General features: G+C 42.1%; 1 protein-coding gene across 1 annotated transcript in view; it reads left to right on the top strand.

Annotated features, from left to right (window-relative positions):
• LOC146552650 (cysteine-rich motor neuron 1 protein) overlaps nt 1-19,977 on the top strand; it is a 35,171-nt gene extending 15,194 nt beyond the window's left edge. Inside the window, exons 5-15 of the mRNA XM_085257340.1 lie at nt 3,129-3,308; nt 4,864-5,058; nt 6,210-6,338; nt 6,662-6,815; nt 9,130-9,251; nt 12,251-12,469; nt 13,707-13,922; nt 14,906-15,121; nt 15,803-15,925; nt 16,355-16,533; nt 17,650-19,977. Of these exons, the coding sequence (XP_085113466.1) occupies nt 3,129-3,308; nt 4,864-5,058; nt 6,210-6,338; nt 6,662-6,815; nt 9,130-9,251; nt 12,251-12,469; nt 13,707-13,922; nt 14,906-15,121; nt 15,803-15,925; nt 16,355-16,533; nt 17,650-17,844 (1,928 nt within the window). The 3' untranslated portion in view covers nt 17,845-19,977. The remainder of the gene's footprint in view (nt 1-3,128; nt 3,309-4,863; nt 5,059-6,209; nt 6,339-6,661; nt 6,816-9,129; nt 9,252-12,250; nt 12,470-13,706; nt 13,923-14,905; nt 15,122-15,802; nt 15,926-16,354; nt 16,534-17,649) is intronic.
• Nucleotides 19,978-20,335: the final 358 nt, after the last annotated feature.

Genomic DNA, 20,335 nt, shown 5'->3' with positions numbered 1-20,335 from the left:
TTGCTCAACAGAAGTGCAGTGTCAAAGGGTTCCTGTCTGGTCACACGTCCAAAGGGAAAAGGTTCATAAGTTCATTGATGGGAATGCTTTTTATGTGCTCCAGTCTGCCAGTGGGGAGGGTAATCGAGTCCGGCAGGCCAGCGGGGGCTGAATGGCAGCCTTGGGGGCCATGGGATCAGTGTTTTGATAACAAGTGTCTGCTGTTCTTTGGGTCAGGGGCTTGATGCCTTTTGTGCTGCTCCTACTGTCCGTTAGGCTTGCATGACTGCATGCCGTGTCAGAAAGCTCCACCGGCAGGGACAAGGACACGCACCAGAGCCCTCGTCAGTTCCACAGTCCTGCATAGGCCTCCGTAGCACTCACTACAAATGCAGAATCTTAAAAAAGTCTTAGGTAATGTCAAGTACAAAGCCTATCGTCTAATGGAACACATTTCAGCATGCCCTTGCAGTGTCTCTGTGTGAGGCTTGGACTGATTATCTTGTTTCCATTGCCCACTTGGCTGAGGACTGATGTTTAGTCAGGGTTAGTGTGTGCAGTGACAATAAGCTCCACCTGTGTGTTTTGGCCTCGTCAGCAACGGACTCTGCTTCTTCATTGGCTACAAAACAGCAAACCTGGCAGTAACATCCTGACCTGATGTCATCTGATATTATAGAGGACCCTGTTTGATCCTGTTTGGCTGTGGTCTGCTGTTTATCAACACTTTGCCTGGCACATATTTTACATATGTCCCCAGCGGTGGATCCAGAGTAGGTTTAGTGCTGTTGAGATTTCTGGAGATGTTGAGCAATAAGGCTGAGATCACCGCACTAATCGTTCTTTGGAAACTTAGCTTGACTTTGTTGTAAACACACAGCCAAAAGCATCCGTGTCCTCACAGCTTGACAACTGTTTGTGTTGGTGACATGAGATATACTCATATTTCTGCTTTGCAATTTGAGTTTTCAAAGCTGATGACTGTAAAGTTGATTTTAATAACTCCCATAATTGTTTGTTTCTTGGAAGTTGAGTTTTTGCCTTCATATGCCTGTAAACTACAAGAGAATGACAGTCCATTATGAATGATTTAGAAAGGCTTACTAGCCAATGGATTCATCTCTGCATCCAGTCCTCACCTCAATTTAGAAAAGACTGAACATCACCAAGCATGACTGGAATTTAGACTCTCTGTGCCCCAAGTTGTTTTAGGGATTACCATTAACAAACATTGCGGAAATCACATGTGAGCATCTCCTCATGTGACTTCCTATTGCTTCTGTGAGCGTTAAAAACTCGTTGCCTGCCTTTTGATTTTGGGCAGCTAAAAGCCCTTAGTGCATTTTCTTCACTTAGTTCTGCTGCACGCAAAGGAGGACAGCGGGAATACTGAGCGATAGGGGAAGGGGGGCTGAAAAATGGCAAGGAAGAGAATAAAAGTTCACCAAATCCCTGCTCCACTTTCAACTCAGCTGGCACACCTGATTTGTATTAGAGTGCAGTGCTGGTTGTCAGGAGGCATGGGGTCATTGGCACAGACACTTTGACTCAAAGGTATGGCGTACAGATGCTGCCGTAACCTCTGCTCTCATTTATAGAAACCACTGCCCCCACATCTGCTTGCATTTGTCCAATACATTTATTCACATAACTAATCCACCTACTCCTCTATACAGACTTTCTTACATAACCACATTGTTTCACTTCCCTCATGTTGGCTTGTGTTAGATTAAAAGCTTGTGGCTAGATGAGATCTTTGAATGTTGAGTGACCCAAGCGACTGTGATACATATAAATGTGTAATATTACCATTGAGATGTCATACCTCAAAAATTCTTAAATTGAGTATTATTATCTATATTTGCTATTTCTTCAGAATTGTGGTTATTTTTCAGCATTTCTTGTTACATGTTATTTCATAGCAAAAATTGCAGAGATTCCCAGCCATGTTCTGGGTGTACTTCCGCAGTAGCTCAGGTTTATGTCGAACTCTGTTTGGGTAGAAAAGTTAAAATTACTAAAATAATAGCTAAGCAGTTGGAAACACCCAAAAGTGATACAAAATTTTAAACAAAAATGGATAATTAATGGGGGAAATGTTTAAAAAAGTTAGCTAAACCTATGGTTAATAGCTAGCCACTAGCCAGGCTAGTGGCTAAATTTTAAGCTAATATATATAATATTATGAGTCAAAATAGCTAGGTAAAATTATAAACAGCACAAATTCACCTTAACCTAAACATAACAGATGAGCAGTTAAACTGGTCAGTAAGGGTCATGATATAATTAGCTGTTAAATACTAGAGTAGTAGGCTAAAAATATATGCTAAATAGCTGACATATATGGGTCATTGATAATTGTGGGATGAAAGGAGTCTGGATTCAATTTAAAATTACTTCAGTTCAACACATTTGAAGATTAGACATGTTGGTAATGAGAACGTTGCTCTTTCAGGGGAAAAAACACTGAAGACCACTGACCAGTTAGCATGCGAACAGTATTCAGAGCTAGTTGACTGTGCACAGGATCAGAGTGCAGTTTTCCAATGTTGCTGCAACTAAGCTAATTCTTTTCAAGGTTTGGCTAAATCCAGCCAACAGAGTCTAAATGCTTGGATGCTTTGTGGGAATGGCAGGCCAAATCATTGATTCACTCCACCTGCCACCAGCACGCTGCGCCCAGCTTCTGCCAAAACGTCAGACCCACCACTGCTTTCTTTTAGTCTGCATGGCAAGAGTCCAGAGCCATCTCAAGACTGGATAGGTCCCTGTGAAATTCCTCCTCCAGTTTCATTGTCTGATAAATACCATTTTTGCCCCATGGGGCTTATCTCACCCATCAGTCTACCGCAGCACCATTTGGTTCAGATAAATATTACTATCAGTAGTAGACAATGAACAAATGTTTACGAATTTGTAATTAATTGTATAAACATGTGATAACCTCTCACTAATCAAGCTTGACGTGTCTATTTTTTTTAAAGGCATTGTTCTCTGGTGGATCTGATGAAATTATTCTGGTGTTAATCTTAGCCAAATGTAGGACAGCTGACACAGCGTAGTGCACTCGTTTATTAGAGTGTATTGTCTTACTCAGATGGAGTCCAGCTTAAGGTTGACAGCCTGTGTCTGATTTTTCTTTCCCTTAGTCACTCCCAAGTGTGTCCACAGTGGGAAAGAGTACTCTGAGGGAGAGGTGTACCGCATGGACCCGTGCTGGCTGTGTCAGTGCCGGGGAGGAATCTCCTTCTGCTCCAAGGCAGAGTGTGCTGAGCTTAACTGTGAAAACTTCTACATTCCTGAGGGAGAATGTTGCCCCGTCTGCATAGGTACACACATTTGCTTTATTATTCAGTTAAACTGTGTCACCTTTCGCTGATTATTACACTGTTAAAACTGGTAGCCGTAGACATGGTTGTGCCTGAGGTTTCTTCCTGTTAAGAGGGAGTTTTTCCTTCCCACTGTTGCCAAAGTGCTTGCTCATAGGGGGTCATATGATTGTTGGGTTTTTCTCTGTATGTATTATTGTAGGATCTACCTTACAATATAAAGCACCTTGAGGCAACTGTTGTGATGATTTGGCGTTGTATAAATAAAATGGAACTGAATTGAATGGTGGCATCGACTAAAACGCCTATATGCCCAAATGATGGGAAGAAAAGATGATTCAGCAGCAGTGAAGGCGATATTAAGACCTACTTTAATGTCTTTCTCACATAACCAGCTTTCAGAGTCGTTAACATACCTGACGAAAAGCGGTGCAACAAAGAGTCATCCCCCAGTCTTTTCCGCTGGGGAGATTTAAAAACACAAAAACCTTTTTTCACTGTGTGCGCCGCAGCCCTGTGAGATCTGGATCGTGGTTAATGTTTAAAAGAAAAATGGCCTCGTATGGCAACCACATTAGTCTGCCAGAAGCCTGTGGATGGAGACGGTAGCCTTTGGCCTCTGACTGCGTGGCTACAGTCGATCAGATGCATAAAAGGAGGAGTGGGGGGGAAGACGAAGAGAAGGAGTGCAGAGGAGAAATCATGTTAGGTCAGTGTTAGAGGTACAGCTGGAATGTGCAAGCATTTAGATGGCATGGAATGCTTTCATCTTTTGTTTATGGAAATCTGTACTTTCTTACTGCACTGGATGCAATACTTAATCTAGGTGAAAAGGTAAGATTTTCTGTGTGTGATGATTCTCAATCAATGTTTCTTTATAAACAAAGGATAAAAGGACCCATTTGAATTGGAAAGCTATGCTACATAATGTTTGGTTCTCAAATCTGTTGATATTTAAAGGGAACCGTGACAAAATTATAAAATTGGCTGTGGCGCGAGCACAGGGACTATGTCAGTGGAAAAGGAAAGAAAAAGTCCTGTTCAGGGTCATTACATCCGACCTCAAACACTCAACCTCTCAAACTCAACTGGGACAACAACATTAACGTTTTCATACTTTCACCCCGTTTTAAGGCTAATGGGAATGGATCCCAAATTTCCAAAAGTGCTTTCTTTGCTTTGGAGTGAAATTTACATGATGAAATGATTTCTCAGCTATTGAACGAAGGAATGCTTTTACCCCATTATAATGCACAATCTGGACACTGTGGACTGTCTTTCTGATGTGAACCTAAACCCCTACGCAACGCTTGTCACAACGCCAGGAGCCTTTCTCCATTTATAAATGTAAACGAGTCATTGACATTCATCAGTGTTTTCTTCATATCTCTTGTTTAACTCCTTAATTAAGTATCCAATTTACCACAGTTAGGCTCTCACTTGTTGTTAATACAAACCCAGTACAGGATCTGAGAACCTGAGCTAAAAATGATATCAGCCTTTCTTTCCTTCGTACCTAAACCCACACTGTAAACATCTCTTTCTTTCCTCTCAGATGTGTCAATGGCTAGCACCGAGGCCAGCTGCTGGGTGAATAATAAGCTGCGAGCCCACGAGGAGCAGTGGAAAGAGGATGACTGCACCTTCTGCCAGTGTGTGGATGGCGAGCCGCACTGCACAGCCATGGCCTGCAAACAGAGTTGCCACAACCCGGTGAAGATCCCCGGAGAGTGCTGTCCCTTCTGTGAAGGTACGGTATGCAGAGTTGTGTTGTCCTTCAAATGAGTTACGCATTAGCACACATACCAAATGCAGGGCACTCCTGCGTCCCTGCAGCTTTTCTACAGAGCCCACTCAACATGGGCTCATTAAAGGGGGAGGCCACAGTTGTCCTGGTTCAATCTCTGTCTGCCTCTGGCTCCTGGGGGGCGTTATTGTGGCTTCCCACCCTCATTATCAAGAACATTTGTGACACACGCTCTCTCTCTCGCTCTCTCTCACACTCACACTACAAAAACATTTGTTGATTTATGTATCTGTGCATTGTCTAATTTATGTGTTCCTGGGGCTGTATGTTTGTTTTTTTCTTACAGGAGCAACAATGTGCATTTTAAATTTGTAGTCTGTCCTTTTATTTTGTTTCCCACCACCCTCTTGTCCTGAATTTGACATCCTCATAATAAACCACATATAACTGTAATAATAACTGAAACAAACAGAAATAGAACAAATTTTAATTGCAAAAGGTGCCAGAAAGGGCAGGAAAAAAAAAAGTTCAGCAGCACAGAGCATTTTTCTAGCCATGGGGTTCTTTCTGTTCTTTTTATTACCTTTGCCCACCAAAATGAGACCCACCTGTCTGTGTGTGTGTTTGTGTGTATGACATTACAGCATCCTTTTAACACAGGAGGCTGTATAATTGAGGTAGAGCCTTTTTTTTTTCTTTAAGCATACTTAGTTACAGCTCATTGGGTGCTGTTCCTCCCACCGAACGTGGCAAAAAGCGTGCAATGGGAACAGTGGTGTTACGGGTCCGTGCTCGTCTTGTTCCATCCTCATTTATTGTGGCACCACAGTGGAGTTGGCTCAAAATCAAGGGGCAAAGGATGCTTTTTAGACCCATTCAGCTTATTAATAGGAGACAGTTCAGCACAATAAGACAGAGAGGTACAATCCCCCTTAAGGTGCAACCCACCCCGGTGTAATTGCTCTGCATTTATCCGTAATTACTGTTTATAAGTAGGGCAGCGTAAATAGGTAGCTATTAGACTTGGCACAAAAAGCTCACATGGAGTAGAACAACTAAAGGGATTCAAGCACACAAACATAAAAAAACAGGAATACATTCATAACAGTACCTTAAAAGTTCTCACTCTCTATTATCTCACTTTTTTTTAACAGAGCCTTCTTATGAAACTGTAAGCCCTTTGCTATGTCCTCCCCTGGACAACTGCTCCCTGTCAGTGAATGACTGCCCCTATGGTTTCCAACAAGACAAAAATGGATGTCTTCTTTGCCAATGTCTCAACAGTAAGTCTTGATTTTTTTTTAGCTCACCGTAGAGGGTTAAAGTTACTGGGAATGACTTTTAAACGCGTGACGAGATGATACATTTCTTCTCACGTGCCGCGTCTTGCAGTCCCACATTAAAGCTGTGGACAGTGCTGTGTTTACCCGTTGCAGCCACTTGGTTTTGACAGCAGCGTAGACATGTTGATGTTCATCACAGCTTATTGGTGTTTTACTTTGTGAGCAGGAATGTTGCTGCGAGCGGCTCCATGGCAACTCGTGCCTTTTGCCTTTAATGGATTGCAGTGGTCGTGATCAGATGACCTCCTTCTCAACTCTTTCAGATGACTCCTGCCCTGACCTGGGAACGTACTGTTCCCTGCAATGCCCAATGGGTTACGAGAGGGATGATTTTGGATGCGAGGTGTGCGAGTGCAGCGTGCCCGTGCCAAAGTGCCGACCTTTGAGCTGCACTAAGACCTGCCCCTACGGATATGTGTGAGTACACCCACTGATCCGCTGAGTCCAGCTGTATGTTAATTTTTTCATTCGTGTTTTTGAGTCTGATTTAAACACATGTGTCTGTCAGTGCTGCGCTTAAAGTTTCAATGGCTTTGAATCTTTCAAATATTTTAAAATTACGTCAGCGTCTTAATGATCACTTCACAGTCCGTAGCTGCGTTTACTCCAGGAAAAATGGCTTTTAAAGAGTTTTAGTTTTCATAAAAACTACAAATCATTTTCTCCCAGCCATCCCTCCACTGCATATTTGTATGGTTAAATAAGATTTTCAGTACTTAATAATATTAAGTGATGCCCTTCCAAAGAAAGTATACCAGGCAATTGCAACAGTAGTCATCAAAGTGCCTACTTTGGTGGCCAATCCCGGGTCTCTGTGTTAGCTTGTGTGTATATTTGTGTGTGAGTCATTTGCTGTGGGGTCCGCACTAGCCGCTCGGCCCTCTACAACTCCTCTCCTCCTAATCCCATTTAACCCAATCAAACATCTGGAAGTGCTCTGTACTGGGACGCTTGGTCCCCAGGCACCATTCTCATTTCATTAATCATCATCCTGTCTCAAAACAACGATCAAAAACACATCAGGACAAAAGCAGACTTTAGGAAATATATACAGTTGGGATCCTTCTGATATCGCCACCGTTCTTTCTGGAGCCACAGCTCAAGAGGGGCACAACAGGAGAGGAGGATGAGTTGGATCCTGCAGGGAGGAGAAGAGCAGGAGGTCCTGGCTTTATCCTTCATAAGCAGCTGTTTTGGTCTAGCCTTAGAAGTCTGAAATCCTCTGAGAGCTTGCCAGTCTTACAATGCAAATCTTTCTTCTCACACACAACCCTGAATGCAGCCACCGCAGAGAGATGAAAAAGCACAAAGGATCTCTGTGTTTATACTGGGTGTATTGATGACATCCTGTGAGCATTGTAATGTACAGTACGTGTTCAAAAACAAATGGCGCTGGCCTGTGAAGCGAGAGGAATGTAAACCGTGTGTTAAACATTCCTAAATGAAGGACTCTGCGGATACTTCTCATATCTGAAGTTTTTGCTTGTGCCGTCAGGATTGGGTTTTTTTTCCACCTTTCATAGCTCAAACTCACAACTGGGACCACACAGGTTATGAATGGCATTCTTCTGGCCATTAAGGTTGCGGCCTGCTGGAAATGATCCCCCCTGGAGCCCAAAGTGCTGCTTGGCATTCAGCATACTATCTTTAAACAAAGCCTTACTCTAAGAGTGCAGCGCTCTCTGCCTCTGTGTTTGTACAGTGAGGCTGTAGCCAACCCTTCACAGTGTTGTTTCAATAGCTGTTATTGCTGTTTCAGCATAGATGGGGTCCCCTGTTTGCTGAGCCTGAAATCCTGTGTCCTCTTTATGGGACACGGCTCTGCATCACAGGGTCGAAGGCTTCTTTAATTTTTCACCCTGGCAGACGAAGATTAATAGAGTAATTATCCGGGTATAATGAGGCCACCGTGTGAGGTAGGAATCATCACGCACCTGGAGGGTAAGACAGAGAGGAAGTGGCTGGGCGAAGATGGATGAGACAAGGTTAAACAGGACTAGTGTCTAGAAGGAGACAAGTGCAGACACACAGGTTGTACTTTCACTTGGGTTTTTGCCAGTTTATCAGCGTGCAGCTCATTCGTGTTTTATTAGGTGGAATAATTGGATCCAAGTGGTCTATTTCCAGACACTGGAAGCAGATCAGATCAACAAAATGTATGTTTGTGAAGAAGTCCCTGTCCCTTCCTCTAATTATTGGACCATAATGTCCTGGTGGGAGCAGTAATTTGTAAATCAACCAGAAGTTTACAGTGACAAGGACCCAGTTCTTATTTTTTTCCATCTTTTTCGATGAGATCGATAAGATTTTATTATTCACAGTAATGCTAATCTAGCCACTCTTCTTATATGTCTTATACGAGGCTTTCAGAGCAATAAGAAAGGCAGGAAAGTGAATTGTGCTCTTTTTTTTCCAGAGGCTTCGGGCTGGTATGATGTGCAAACCACAGGGATCTCACATGTTGGCCCTTTATTTGCTCTTCTTCAAAGCCAGCTAATATAGAGAGGGGAAAAGCAAGTCCAGATGTTGATTATTCATGACTGAAACATCTGCGTTTCGCTCTATCACAACACCATGTTTTCCTCTATGTGAAGCAATTTGAAACCACGTTTGAGCTACACAGGAGTGGCATTGTTTAGTCCTGACACTTTGTTTACTTCCTCACACACTCTTGCAGTAATTAAGGCTTTTTCGTGTGCACTTCATCACGCGTATGTTTGTTCCCCTGCAGCAGGAACAAGCATGGCTGCGAGATGTGTCGCTGCGTCAAGTGTCCTCCCTTCACCTGTGACAAGCACTGCGTCAATGGCTACCGACAGAACAGGAAGGGCTGCTCCATCTGCATGTGTAAAGGTAACCGAGCTCTCTTATTAATCAGGTGTGCGTCGTGATTAAAGGGATGCTTCGCTGGCTGTGTTACTTAAGCAAAAGACACAAAAGAGTCTGTCGTTTCATGCAGAAGTTTGTAACTTTATTTGTCTAAACATTTAGCCAGAAATGAGATGAGACACTAAAAAGCACTAACTGGAAATTCATGTAAAATTTTTTTGAAATGACCTGATGAAGCTTAATCATCCAGGTAAGGTAAGCAAACACTACGTCCAGGTGAACAGGATCAACTGTCTGTGATTTTGTAATGACCTTTAAACAATCGAAGAGCTTTATGAGCCAATATTTATTACTGAATAAACATTTGAAATTAATGATATGATGATAGATTCAAGATGGATACAAGTGGTGACACAAAACTGTGAGATATTACTAATAATTGTACTGTGAAAAAGTCTTGAACCACTCTTTATTTCTTTATATTTTGCTTCTAAGGAGCAAGCCTTCATTGTAATTAAAGTGGTCTTTGGTCAGAGTTTTTCTTTTGGCACTTTCTGCTTTTTCAAACTGGAAGAATTAAGCTAGAGATGCTAGAAGACACAGAGGGAAGATGACTTGATGATCTGACAAGAGACAGGGGAAGACCGAGACAGTATATACACATGAGGGTGATTAGAAGTGGAGACACTTGGGAACACAGTTGGAGCAAACTAGACATAACGAGAGAGGGGAAGGAAAACTAAACGTAACACGCATGGGACAAGAGACTATCACAATAAAACAGGAAACAGACAGACACCAGCCGCAGGAAAACATGGGGAACACAATGAGACTCAGACTGACTACATACAGAAACACAGAACAAGAGAGTGCGAGCGGGGAACAGATAGAGAGAGGGCGAGAAAGAAAGAGTTACACCGGATTTGACATTCATAAGCAGACATGGTAGACTAGCGGTCCCCAACCCCCCGGCCTACCGGTCCGTGAGTCATTCGACGCTCAAGTGTGAAATTTATGGTTTTCGGGTTTTTACCGTTAACTCGGTTTCCCTGGGTCTTTTCCCGTGTTGTAGTTGTGTGTTTGAAAGAAATATTTACACGTTACCATAGCGACCAGAGAGCATTGAGGGGCAGAGAGGAGGATGTTACTCTCAGTGTTGTTGCTGCATTTCACGAGGACGCTGCTAATAAAGTTGCACAGTTACACAGTGAATTCACGTTTGTTAATACCAGATTTTGTCTCGGTCGTATCATTAATTTTGTTGTATTTATCCGCGACACCTTAAAGACGGTCCGTGAAAATATTGTCTCCGATGCGCAGGGGAAGACACAGCAAGGAGACAAGACAGGGAAGACAGACTGGACACGAAAGAGCACAAAACAAACAATAACAAAGAACTAGAAACATAACAAACGGTTCTCCAAACTGAACGTTAACATTTCATTAACCTGCAAGAAATGAACAAAAGACTCAAAAGCCTGGGTCAAAGACAGATTGATCCACAGCTCTCTAAAGCCTCAGAAAGGGTCTCAGTGGAAGGGCGTCTGCCAAGAAGCCATTATTGAGGAAGGGAAGTAGAGAGAAAAGGCTGAGGTGAGCCAGATTACACAAGAACTGGACTGAAAATCTGTGGCAGCAGGTTGCATAGAGCGATAAATCAAAAATGTACAATTTTTTGTTTAAATCATCGTCAGGAGATAGGAGGAGATCAGGATAGAGGTAGGAACAGCGAGTGTCTACAGCATCTGTGAAACAGCCAGTGGACCTCGACATTAATGAAGCTCTGGGATCCTCACAACAGAGATGAAGACAAAATACATCAAAAGAATAGCTATGAATGTCCTTCAAAAAGCCCGGAGAACTATTCATGATAGCTACTTAAAGATAGGACCTAAAAGCTGGACTACGAGACTTTAGTGGTTAGTAAAAACATTGACTTTCCATCTCATTAGAATTGCACAAACTCAGTTTTTGCTTCATATCCTGTATTTCTATCTATGTTTGCACGTTTCAATCAATGGCTGGACCTAATTAGCATTTCCGTAGCAAAATATAAAGAAGTATAGAGAAAGAAGAAGGGTGAGTCAAGTAGTACAAGATGAATAAAACAGTTGCCTTTCAGGTTGAAGCCAACATAGTTTCTAATTTTAATACAACAGGCCACTGTAATATTGCAGTAGTTTAAAACAAGTTGTAGAAAGGACATTCAGGGTACTCTCAACAGCCAGTCGATGTAAAAAACAGAATTGTTCATTTTAATCTCTAAATTCACTGATCATGATCACCTTCTTCTTTTTTATGAGTCAGAGGATAAGCCCTGCCTATTTTATGCAACCTCTTGACCTTTAATGTTCAACCGATCAACCTTCATATCATAAGTTCAAAGATTATTGAGACTTTTGCTTGTGTGCTTGCTTGTATATGTTTCACCCATCTCTAAATTGTTACATAGAGCTACATCCTCACGTTTAACTGCAGTTTCCCCACATGGCCTGAAGTGTAAGGGGGAGAACACAGGAGAGCTTAGTTTCTGATTTTAACCTGAGCTTTGATTTCCTGTGACCTTTTGCTTTACTGCCGTGAGACTGATGCTTTTATGCGTGCTTCTTGTTGATGTTAGCTTTATCCTGGGGATGTGTATGCAACTCTAATTAGATTCCCTCAAATTCCTGCTTTAAAAGTTAGTATGCAGAAGCCACTTTTATGCCTGCAGCTGTGTTTACTTTGCCATTTTAGAACTAGTATAAATATCTCATCCTCAAATATACTTAACCTTTTCTTTGGTTTACGAGGTAATCTGTGCACCTACTGCACAAACACAGTAACACACACACAGAGATGTTCCTACTGCAAATAATCCACTGTTTGCCTGATTTGAAAGTCCTGAAAGACTCTCTTTGTAGACTAATAAAATATTTAGTGGTAAAAACACTTTTTTGGGAAGTCAGTAAAAAAGAAAAGAGATTTGGAAATTTCCTATAGCTCTTAGGCATCCCAGTAATGCCTGCACCTTGTGTCTCCAGAAAGTGGTCACGTCCCGAGCACCACTGCCCCGGCCCCAGTGTCCAGCTATTGCCTCACATCCAATGGACAGAAATATGAGGAAGGTGAGGGCTGGCATGATGGCTGTCGCGACTGCTACTGCCATTCCGGACGGGAGATGTGCGTGCTCATATCCTGCTCAGTGCCCAGCTGTCTTCATCCTGTTGTCAAGCCTGACCAGTGTTGCCCTACCTGTGAGGGTATGTTTCTGTGCTGTTTATAGCAAGTGTTTTCTTATTTTCATAGTTTGGGCTCATCAGTAATAATCTATGACATCAGTGACATTGCTCAGAGGAAGTCTGGTGAGTCAAGAAAAAACAAGCAGACAGATTTAAAACATCCCTTCCACCCACCCTCCTTATTAGTTGCACATATTTGCAAAGCCAAACAAGGGAGAATAGTGCAGTTATTCCCAAAGCTATTCATATAAAACAATTATCCCTATTTACACAAAGACTTTCAAGTCTCTCAATCATGCTGTAGTTGCCCGCATCTAGTTTTCCAGTCCAATAACAGTTTATTACCATCATTATGGGTGCAGCCACGTTCAAGTCTTTTGCTGTCTTGCTAGATCTCAGCATTTACTCCTGGTGTTGTTGTGATCACTAAAATTAATGTACAAAACTAAGAAAATAAGACTAAAGATTGGTTTAAATGAAACACTTTAGAGATCAGAAATAGTTCCAGTGACGTTATATAGTCACACACAGCAGGCAGAGAGCTTTGACTCAGAATCTAGCTCTTAAATCTCGCACTTTCTGGCCCCTTAAACATGCAAACACCGTCTCTGTTTCTCTAAAAATGGAAAGGATGCGTTTTTTTCTTTTTTTGGCCTCGAATCTCCAAGTGTAGGGATATTTATGGAGGAATGATTCAGTTTGCTCTTCAAATATTTAAAGGGGAATGTCTACAACTTTCAGAAGCTATGCACACTTTAAAGTCAGGGGGACAAAAAGTCTAATATCTTGCAGATGTCTGCTGCTCTGTTGGACAGGAAGATGTTTTCATTAGATCAGTTAGTTGACAGTGGTTAATAGACAACGGTCTCCATAGCATCTTTGTTTTTGCAACTTCTGTTCATACATATATATATATATATATATATATATATATATATATATAGATATAGATATAGATATATATATATATATGTATATATATATATATATAGATATATATATATATATGTATATATATATATATATATGTATATATATATACATATATATATATGTATATACATATATATATACATATATATATATATATATATATATATATATATATATATATATATATATATATATATATATATATATATATATGTATATGTGTATGTATATATATATATATATATAAGATAATTGTTTCACTGTGTCATGTAGCAGCTGTTGTTAAAGGCCGAATGAATGAATGTTTCGTCTTCTCCTGCTGTAGACGACTCTGGCAGTGGTCAGCCTGAGGGGATGGACATGGTGGTGTGCAGAGCACCTGGGGGAGAGTTTTATGTGGAGGGGGAGACCTGGAACCTGGACGAATGCACGCGCTGCACCTGCAGGAAGGGACGCGTCCTGTGTGACACCGAACTGTGTCCCCCAGCTCTTTGCCAAGCGCCGATCAGGAACAAGGACACCTGCTGCCATGTATGCGCAGGTAATTCAAATTAAATAAGTTCTATATAATTAAAATATTTTAGAATATTTTCAAATGTGTCATCACAGGTTTGGATGGTAGGCAGGGAGCTGTGAAGCTGTTTTCAGTGTTCTACCAGCATGTGGTTTTGGAAGGTCTTGCACGTTGCACTCTGTTGGGCAGTTTTATGTCAGGCACACAGGCTCATAAAGAAACCAGCCAAGACCGGTAGGGTTTACGCAGAGATCCTCGAGGCCAGCGGCAGCACATGTGTTCTGCTTTTTACCCTTCGGCCCACACTGGAGGCGCTTCTAACTCTATTATTGGACGGGCAAGAATGCAACTGATCTCGCCAAATCTATGCTAGCTCTCCGGTCACGAGAACGTCTACAAAATGCATAACCGCACGCATATTTTATTTACAAGTGCACCCAAACAATTCCCTCACAAACTCATAAACAATGTGTCCCGAGCACTCCCCAGCATGAGGCTCACAAATCAGCAATGCATGACTGCAGCCTGAGAGCTGCTCCTTGAGAATGCCGGTCTGCCTTATCACTGCATCTGCCTGCAACAAAAGCAGATTGTCAAGGCCAGGCTTTGATATATGTATGGGTCTGGTCACCAGGAATGTGGGAATAATACAAATCTCACAACAAGCCCTGTGATGTATGTGTACATTAGATTAGCGCTGTGTGGACAAGCTAACTCAGGATCATGAAAAAGCCATAGATCTCTTTTTCAGCAGGGTTTAGGTTGAACATCTGTTATAGATATTCATATGCACACGTTCTACATCTGAACACAACTCTGAAGACCTAACAACTTGTTGACTGATCTGTTCAATAGCAGGGTTAAATACAGTCGTCATTTAGGAGCAGAGCATATTAGAAACGTGTAGAAGCACGCTGTAACCCGACATTACCAAGTCCAGTTAAGAGAGGAAAGAGCTGTAATGCAGTGTAACTTTCTGCTTTTTCATTAACTTATTCCCCTGTGTGCAGAAGAGACGCCCCTCCTGCCAGTGAACAACAGCCAGCAGGAGTACTGCATAACCAGCGATGGAGACGTGCTGCTAGCTGGAGACTCCTGGAAGGCCAACGTCTGCACCAGCTGCACCTGCAACAACGGCACTATTCAGTGTTTCTCTCAGCACTGTCCAGCTGCCAAATGCAGGGTGCCTGTTTTACGCAAGGGCCAGTGCTGCCCACACTGTCTCGGTGAGTGGTTAGAGCGGTTAGAGTTTTAAAACGTTGGTACCAAATTTGTCTTTAGACCCAGCTTTGATTGTTTTTTATTATACTACCTAAAACATGAGCTTATATTCTATTCTAAAATTAAAGTTTACATAACACTTCTAGTCAAAGTGAAAAGCTTGTTGATGGGGGAAAAGAGTAATTCATAACCCTGCACGTCAAAAAGGAGGGAGGAACTGAGGGAATGCCAGCGTCTGGACCGTTTGTGTGTTTGTTCATTAGTCGTAGCCACTCTGGCGCTACATAGGCAAACACCGTCACTTGCAAAATATTCCATGTGACACATGCGCACACACACATACTCTGCCTGCTCCGAGCATAAACATTCCTCGAGCATCTGCACATTCACGTTTCCTCTGCAGTGGCACAGGAAGGCAAAGTTCCATGTCAGCTTTTCCTATAGAGGAAACCCTCAGCATAGGCTTCCATTGTTCACCTCCATATTTTACCAGGGCCTTTGTTTTCGTGATATGCCCAGAGGAAAAATGCTCTGTCTTTTTTTTAAAGCAGACACAGCGTATAAACACAGCTGAAACACAAGGGAGTCTATACACTTACTCATGGTTAGACATATTTATGCCTTTTTTATTGCGTTACACCATTCATATTTGTAATGGATCTCATTTCTTGTTCCTGTCTGAAAAGAAATGACGACATCAGTGCCGGTGATAGTGTCGACAAGCCGCCCCAAGGCGAGAGTTACCACGACAGCGGAGAGTACGGTGTGGCTCACCACTGTCACTGTGCCGCCCATCATTGCTGTTACAGGTACCTGCTTTTACAGACTTCTCCCCCCCACAGCCGTCTCCACTGACGTCCACTCCCCAGTTCCTTTAGTGCACTACAGTAGTAACCATACATGAGTAATTTGGCATATTTGCTATACTCTGCTGCCAATCCCAGTGAGTGTTTATACTAATAGAGTGTGTTAGGAACAACTTGATAAATGAATGAAATATATACTAACTCATGTTGAAGTAAACAGTAATGATGAATGGGCATAAGCAAAACATGATCTCCATGGAACAGGAGTTAATTCTTCAGCGTTAGCGTTTGAGGGGCGATACAATGAAGTCAACAACAACAGAAAAAAAAAGACCTGTTTTCAATTTAGAGTTGGTACATAGTGCTGGCTCCATAACGAGCACGCTGTCATTGGGATAAATATTCAAAATAAATGTTGTCTTTGTTCCACAGATGAGCCACGTTCAGGTGAGAATTACCCCAGCCAAACAGAGATGGCTCTCATCTACCAATCAGCCGCCTGGATCCTGGCAGGTCTCCTCTTAGCCATCGTGATCTTTCTCATCGTGGCGCTACTCATCAATAAGAAGAAGAAGTGGGTGCAGATGTCTTGCTACAGTGCGCCAAAGAAGGTGAGAAGTCTCTTGCTGAGGTCGACACGACTTTAGGATTCTTTCAAATGAAACACGATCAGGTCGTTCATAAAGTCTCTACCATGAAATGTGACTGTGGTAGCTGATTCTACACTGCAAGAAATGAAAACATCAGAACTCAATGGTAAAAAAAAAATCATGTTGATATTTGCACTAATATGGACTGGCTAACGTGTTGGGAACAAAAGGATGCCACATTGTTTGGTGGAAATGAAAATTAACAATCTACACTGAGATGAATTCAAAGACACCCAGAAGAAATGATTCACCAGGCTAGTCCACTTTGATGAAATCTCACTGCAGCAACTCCACCAGTTGTGGGACTTGCCAATTCTGGTATTCTATGGCAAGTGCCAGTCAGGGCCGACGCTGTTGGGCAGTGATCCTACTAGAGGATGTCAGACCTGCAAGCCACTCTCATGAAGTCTGTTTCTGATTGTTTAGCCAGAGACCTTCACACCAGTGGTCTGCTGGAGGTCATTTTGTAGCTCTGGCAGTGCTCGTCCCGTTCCTCCTTGCACAAAGGAGCAGATACCGGTCGTGCTAGTGGGTTGAAGGCCTTCTATGGCCTTATCCAGCTCTCCTAGAGTAACTGTCTGTCTCTGAAGCTCTTCCATGTTCATGAGACTGTGCTGGGAGACACAGCAAACCTTCTGGCAATGGCAAGTACTGCTGTCCCATCCTGCAGGAGTTGGAGTACCTGTGCAACCTCTGTAGGGTTCAGGTATCTCCTGCCAGCAGAGACACTGACTCAGCCAAAGTGCAAAACAGGCGAAAAAAGAAAACCGTAGGAAAAGTTGAGGAGGGAAAATGTCGGTGGCATCCAGCCTGTTTGGGGACACTACAGTGCACCTGTTGTGAATTTCATTAACACCAAAGCAGCTGGAAGCAATTAACAACCCCCTCTGCTACATAACTGACCAGATCAATGTCACAGAAGTGGAACTGAGTGTTCCTTTCATTTTTTTCTTTTTAGCAGTGTATTATTTTTAGTGCAAACAGGTGCAACATGGCAACCTGTCACTGCTTATTAGCTATGATCTGAACTACAGCAGTAATCTACCAACCAATGATTTTGGTCCTTTTGCACCACAGACAGTGATCCTGAAGAAGCACGTCAACAAGAATTCAGTGGTCTACATGGAGCCTTCGAAAGACAACAAATTTCACAACGTGAAGAACGACTGCGGCATCATTCACTTCTCTCCAGAAATGAGCTCCCCCTGTACGGAAAAGTTGACCATCCCCAGGGCCAAACTGAGCATGGGCAATGACTGGACGCCATGCTAAAAAACGAACAAAAAAACACCCCTCAGACTCTGCAGATCAGAGCTGTCTGGCACATCCCTCTCGTTTCTGTTGCATCCAAGGTGGTTAATGTAACAGCACACACACCTTGGGCGCTGCCTTCTTCCCACCATTCTCTGTGTGACAGTAAAAACAAGGATGCTCTTCAAGACTAAGCAAGTTACCACTGACTCTTACATTTTATGCCCTCATTCTTCTGTATTTGAACGCTCGGGCGAAGGGACTTTCTGTGAGGTAGATGGACGGGTGGACATATAAAAGCACGGAAGAATGCGGCAACCAGACAGATTTCTCTGTGAAAACCAGACTTTGACTGTGAACACTGTAATATACCTGCTTATTATTGCCTCCTTTGGAACTGGAACTTTGGGGCAATAAGAGGAGCATAAAAAGCTTTAGGACAGGGGTTTGGGCAGTAGTTTAAAGGGAGCATAGGTGCTGCCCTCTTAAGCAGTGCTTCATTGTGGTTGTAATCATTGTCATTAGCAGGGAGGCCAAAGGAACTTTTAATCCAGCTGGATCGAAATTGGTTTCTGCATCCAAATCAAAACAAGTCCGTAGGCTTCATATTGACCTCCAGATCCAAACCCCTGCTTTTCAATGTGTGATTTCCATGTTTTTTTTTTAACTTCTAAAGCCTTTTTACTAGATATTGTGTTTTCCTTGCCCACTCTTTGCTTTTAGAGTGGGTGTCTATGTGTGGCCAGAGTGGAACATTTTAAAAATAGTAGTCTAAACACCCACCTGCCAAAATCAATGACAGGAAGGACACATATCCCAGCATTATTTCTTTCATTCCAGTCAAGTCTGATAACAAACTGCTTTTATGCAAAAAAAACACCAGGTTTGGGAATTGTGTGAAATGTGTCTAGACTTGTCTTCGTTATATTAGCCAAGAGTCATAATCTTCGGACCCAGCCTCATCTGATTTTGGTTCTTTCCACGGGAATCTGCCACTCCAACTCCCAAATCTCAGAGTGATCTTCATCCAGCTAGAATGTTATTTTATTGATAGCAGGTGAGACAAAAGGGTGCCAGACTTCATCTGGGCCTGTAAGGAATGTCTTTGATACCATGCCTCACTTCACATCTTCATTCACAGCTGTGTGTGTTTGTGTGTGTGTGTAGGGAGCTACTGTTCTTACTTGCAAGTGATTGTTAGTAGTAATTCTTTTAAAAGCCTTAATTTTATAGCCTTAACTAATTTCTCTGTTGATGTCTTGCAGTTGGTTAACAACCATAAGCCCGTATCAGGAAAAAAAGAAAAATCCCTCATTGTTACTGAGATCGTGTTGTGCCGTTCTCATTAGCTCTTCAAATAAGAGAAAATTACGTGATTTGTAAGAGTAGCTTGCTAGCATCTGTACACAGTGGTACATGTTGCAACATCAGAGCATATTAGAAACGTAGCACTTTCTTTAGAGCCAGTGTTTTAGAAAGCCCACTGCGGGATTCTTGGTGGGATAAAGGCCCTAATCAGGGATTTGATAGGCGTATTAAGGACACAGAGATGTTAAACCACTCAAGCGAACATGCTGTTGCAGCTAGATTCTCCATATCAGTCTGATCGGTATGTGGTCGGACAGTATCTGAGAAGCGTTATGAAATATGTTGGGGTTTCAAAGCAACGTGTTTCGGATCAGAGTCCATTGCCAATATCTCGATACAAAGATATATTTGATGCCAAAATTGGTCGGAGACCAATTCATAATGTGTTTTAGCAACTGAGTAGATCTGTGTATCTGTTTTAATCAAGAGTATGTGCTTTAAAATGAAGCGGTGACTGTAAAAGCTTACGCAATTCTTTGTTCTTCTACGTGTAAAAAAAAAACAAAGCAGCTTAAAAAAAGTAGAGAAGAGTACCTTATTTATTTTTTCACATAGCTTTATTTATTAATACTTAACTCTAGTTTGAGATTTTTTTGGAAAATGAATTTTTAGTAGCCAAAGCTGCTGTACATTGTAGACCATTTACCGTTTCTTTCTACTATATTCTGTACAAGCTTATTTATTTGTGTTCAAAATCCTGTAAATATGTTTCTTAGGTGATGAACTGTAACATTTACACTTATTTTGAAAAATAAATGTGTGAACCAAAGTGGCACTGAGAAAAAATTCAACTGGGCTGGAGGAACAATTCTCCAAGGTGCAGTGATGTCATCCGTTAAGTGGTTTCTGCTTCTCTTGCAGGCACGTTTACATCCGCTCCTGGACTTTAAATTGAGTCTTTGGTACGGGTCACAAGCACAAAGCAAAAAGACCTGGGATAATAAAACACCAGAAGACATGCAGGCCAGACCAGAAACTCTGGGACTGTGCTGTTGTTTTGACTCGTCTGATAGAGCTTGCTGATAAACTGCAAGGTGCTGAAGCTTCTCCAGAAAGATTACTTGGAGGAAAAGTCAGAGTCCCATGCCAAAAATATGTCAAACAATGCATCTAACAAGTTGTGTTACTTCACTTAATGTTTTGA

Source organism: Mchenga conophoros, linkage group LG19 (assembly GCF_057382185.1).
Source record: "Mchenga conophoros isolate Kocher_MC1m ecotype Shallow Benthic linkage group LG19, M_conophoros_male_GT1.1, whole genome shotgun sequence".
Taxonomy (NCBI): domain Eukaryota; kingdom Metazoa; phylum Chordata; class Actinopteri; order Cichliformes; family Cichlidae; genus Mchenga; species Mchenga conophoros.
Note: the sequence above shows the minus strand (reverse complement) of the source record. Positions and strands in the feature narration are given on the sequence as shown.